Here is a 4,826-nt window from a genome sequence, read left to right on the forward strand (position 1 = left end):
CTTCCATTATTGCTTTTCCTATTATTCTTCTTAGCACCTCGCCTATACCAATCGGGCGACAGCCAGGTTTCTTATCTAGCGGGATAAGTCTACACGCTGTGTATGCCTCCAGGTGCTGACAGTCTTCAGACGCCAGTTTCTTCGCCAAACCAGCGATGGCCTCCTGCAGTCCCACCGCTGCCGTTCCAAATAGGCTGGTGCTAAGGAGACATTTCCATCCAGACGCATCTAATCCCGATGGTCCCGCCGCTCCTTGGGTGTGTAGAGCAAGGTTCCAGATCCTTTCTCTTGTGATGCTGTCAAAGACTACCTTGTGGGGTGGAAGGTAGTCACCATTGAATTTAGAGTCCAGGTTCGCTGGTCTTGCTATTGGATGTTTTTCTTTCAGGATCTTTATCGTTTCCTCGTTTAGGGGTAGAACTCCAGGATCTTCATTCTCCCCTGCGAGCGTTCTCATGGCAGCCGCCACCTTTCCCTGCCTCATCTTGTCAGCAAAATTCCTGGCTTTGTCTTCTGGACTTTTCTTTCTGTTGATGCCCTTGTTGAGTCTATCTTGGATAGCCTCCGCTTCCATCAACAGTTGCTCTACTTCTCCCTTTTCCCACTTTTCCATCCTCCGTTGCAATGCCTGGACATTCTCTGAGTGCTTAGATTTCCTGTGGGTCCTCTGGCATGTAAGGTGTGGGAGGATAGCTAGCGTTTTGAATACCATCGGGGCGTAGGGAGATGAATTTATTACTACTACTACTACTACTACTACTACTACTACTACTACTACTACTACTACTACTACTACTACTACTACTACTACTACTACTACTACTACTACTACTACTACTACTACTACTACTACTACTACTACTACTACTACTACTACTGCTGCTGCTACTACTACTACTACTGCTACTACTACTACTACTACTACTACTACTACTACTACTACTACTACTACTACTACTACTACTACTACTACTATTACTACTACTACTACTACTACTACTACTACTACTACTATTACTACTACTACTACTACTACTACTACTACTACTACTACTACTACTACTACTACTACTACTACTACTACTACTACTACTACTATTACCACTACCACTACTACTACTATTACTACATTCATACATACATATACCAAGGGCTTTTTCACCCTTATAGAAGCAATGCATCTAGACACAGCACATCCACAGCAAGGCCGCTTTATTTAATCGGCGACACCCCTCTCTCAGTCCTCATACAGAAAAAGAGAAGTTGGTGAGAAATCCCTTCGGGTTATGTCAAAATATCATTCACACATACTCCCTAGCCCCCCCTCCCCTATCCCCCACCCACTCCTTTCCATGCATCACAGCATCATCCATACACAACCATTCTCCACTCACTCCTATCTTCTGTCCTCTCCCTTCAAAGGCTTTAACAAGGGTGATGCAAACAAGGCCATCATATTAGAAAAACAGGGCAGGACTCTCAGTAATGGTTATAAACTGGACAAATTTAGATTTAAAAAGGAAATAGGCAAGAATTGGTTTACTAATAGGGTGGTTGACGAATGGAATAGACTTAGTAGCCATGTAGTAAGCGCTGAAACTGTCAGTTGTTTTAAGGAACGATTAGGCAACTTTATGGATGGGGATGACAGGTGGTGATGGATACGGAACTGCCTAGTGTAGGCCTTATGGTCTCTTGCAGTCTCCTTCATTCTTATATTCTTATGTTCCTCAACATACACCCCCTTCCTTCCCAGCGCCCCATTCACCGAATCCATCTATCTCGTCCTTGGTCGCCCCTTCATGTTCACTCCTTCCACCTCTGCCCTCCACACTTCTTTTACTAATCTCTATTCTCTCACTCCTTCCGTGTGTCTAAACCATCCCAATACTCTTTCATGAACCCTATCTCCCAACTCCCTTTCCACCCTTGCTCGCCTCCTCACCTCATCGTTTCTCATTCTATCCAGCCCAGTAACCCATGCCATAGTTTTCAGACATTTCATCTCAAAGACTTTAAACTCTTCCTCTCTTCCTCTCATATGTTCCATATTTCTGTCCCATACAGTGCTGTCGGCACAATCACTCCTTCATACAATCTCCTCTTAGCCTCCATTCCCAAATGTCTATTTCTCATTACACTTTTTAATCCCTCAAGGGATTTACTGTTTCTCTCAATATATATTCTACCTCTACTTCCACCTCTTTCCCGCCACATTCTCCACCTTCTTTAACCATCTCCAATCTCCGGCCCATCATCCTTGCATTTACCACTGAAGTCGTTGGTTGGCTACACAAGTGGGTGAGCAGGGAAAAATATAATCGCTTTGGGCTTTCTTGGTTTATTTGGTGAGATGATATTTACACGTTTGACTCTCCTCTGCTTGGCTGGCGCTATTTCGTAGATCCCTCAGCCTAGCTGGTCGTCTAAGGCATGAGTTTTTGTCCTCTGTGTGGTGCTTGTTTTGAACCTCTGTGGGTTGCCTGTGCGTGGGTGTTCTCTCCATGATTTGTATTCATTCATACTTATACTGACCACTGACTTACTTCGTTACATTCCAACTGAAGATGCAGAACGATCTGCGAAACGTCTTGTTTTTTTTCTACTGTGTTTTGTTTATTTCCTTTTATTTCATGTATTACGTTTTTTTGTGTTAATATAAGTTCCCAATGTCAACTGAAAATTTGCTTCTTCTCCTCTCTTTTCCACAGAAATCTACTTTCCGAAAGCTAGAAAGCTTACGAAAGAAATTAATTTCTAATGCATTTGCTGTTGTTTTCAACAGAATATGCTTGAAAGAGAACCTCACGCCACGCTTCACGAATGTATATATATATATATATATATATATATATATATATATATATATATATAACTGAGTTATACGCCACAGCATTGTCACAATTATTTATCTTCTTCCTAATATTTTCAATTCTCCTCACTATAGTTCTGACTTTGGGAGGGTGATCGAAAATCAATTGTCTAAAGTTATCCATTTTAATAACAAATTCGAGGTTTCGACTTCAAGGAGTCATTTTCAAAATAATTACATTTACCACAATACAATTACACAGAACACAGAACTACTACATTTTTACGGACTGAACAGTGCGACGTCTTTCTATATACATGGAAAGACTTACAGAGGTGTGTGGCTTGATGACCTGACCCCAACAGATCACCTTAGGGGAGGGGGAGGGGGAGAGGGAGGGAGAGGGGGAGAGGGAGGGGGAGGAGTAGGGGAGTCGGGGCAGTCGGCGATGCGAGAGGGGTGGACATAGTCCCACCATTGGTGGGATTATTTCTCACATGTCTCGATGAGCTATTGAATAAGGGAATGGCCGTAATCATATTAGATTGTATATTAATGCTAGGAGCCCATTCCCTGATATACATAGCCTCTATCATCCTTAATTCTCTTATATCATTACACTGTGTAACTACTTCAGTGTTGCTAACAATGGTTGCTCTATCAAGAGAAGATTGATGCTCGTGCTGAAAAGGATTTTTAATCGTTCCCTGTTGGAGGTGGAGCGTTAGGCGACGGCTGAGACTACAGGTCGTAAACCCAATGTATGCACATGTAGAGCACGCAGTCTCCATAATTGCAATTGAATTTGTACACCACATTGGTTTTTGACAGAGTCCCAGACTTGCCAGACAAATCATTTTCTAGCACTAAGGAGTAAGTGCGGGGGTTCTTGTAAAAAATCACCATACGTAAGACATGGCTGTCTTCTACCGGTTTGCAGTTCCTAAAGACGATGTCTTTAATATGTTTTTCGTCTTCCCGGTACGAACTGCTTGAAATATTTTTGTAGTAAACTGTGATTTTATTTTGCTGACACGGGGAGTACTCAGGGACACGACGGTCTAGCAAGTATTTGGTAATTTGATCAAAATCTGTGTTAGAGTAACCATTGTTAACTAACATCTGACGTAAGTGCTGAAGTTCGGCATGCAGCAGGTGCCAAGAAGAGCATACCTTAATTGCCCGCATTACGTATGCCTTTATTACCCCTCTCTTGTAATCTTGTGTGCATTCACCCTCACCATTCATGCACTTACCAGCATTGGTGGGCGTGCGGTAAATGGAGGTAATAAAAGCATCTGAGGCACCATCTACCATTACATCGAGGGAAGGGAGTCTATTGTTCTTATTCAACTCCACAGTGAACCTTAAACCAGAAATAACTTGAAGGTTAGATCTGAGTTCCTCGAATAACTGTAGGTCATCTACACACACATAAATGTCATCAACATACCTACGATACAAAATTGGTTTGGTATGGAGGATTTTTATAGCTTCTTTTTCAACATGGGCCATGAAAGCCTGGGCAAAGAGAACCTCTAAAGGTGATCCCATAGCAACTCCATCTTTTTGAACAAACAGATTATCCGAAGGACATCTGAAAGGGGCCTCAGAAATACAGGCCAGGAGCGTATCTTTCAAGATGTTTTCAGGGAGTTTGGGGGGAGGGAGCACGGGGTGGCGATAAACAAAGTTAAGAATGATATCAATAGTTCTAAAAAGTGGGACATTTGAGAAGAGACTATCCGCATCCAACGAAGCCATGATGCCAGTAGGCCTATTGATTTTTAGAATGTCAATAAATTCATCTGTGGATTTGAGTAAGTGGTGGGGATGTAAGGGGTGATAATTTGGTTTAAGCCTTTAGCAAGGGAGTAGGTAGAGGTGGGAATCTGAGAAATAACGGGCCTTAAAGGGTAACCTTCTTTGTGAGTTTTTACATTTCCGTAGAAATAGCCAGGGGCAAAATCACCAGTAACAAAGCCAATTTTGAGGTTACCTACTACAGCACTGG

General features: G+C 42.4%; 1 protein-coding gene across 1 annotated transcript; it reads right to left on the minus strand.

Moving 5' to 3' along the window:
* Nucleotides 1-2,409: 2,409 nt before the first annotated feature.
* Nucleotides 2,410-4,576, minus strand: LOC143034215 (uncharacterized). The gene is made up of 2 exons (XM_076200156.1): nucleotides 4,069-4,576; nucleotides 2,410-2,483 (listed from the first exon to the last, which is right to left on the minus strand). The coding sequence occupies exons 1-2, from the start codon at nucleotides 4,574-4,576 to the stop codon at nucleotides 2,410-2,412; spliced, it is 582 nt and encodes a 193-aa protein (XP_076056271.1).
* Nucleotides 4,577-4,826: the final 250 nt, after the last annotated feature.

The sequence above is a fragment of the Oratosquilla oratoria genome, chromosome 17, assembly GCF_046742065.1.
Source record: "Oratosquilla oratoria isolate Oo_2021 chromosome 17, ASM4674206v1, whole genome shotgun sequence".
Classification (NCBI taxonomy): domain Eukaryota; kingdom Metazoa; phylum Arthropoda; class Malacostraca; order Stomatopoda; family Squillidae; genus Oratosquilla; species Oratosquilla oratoria.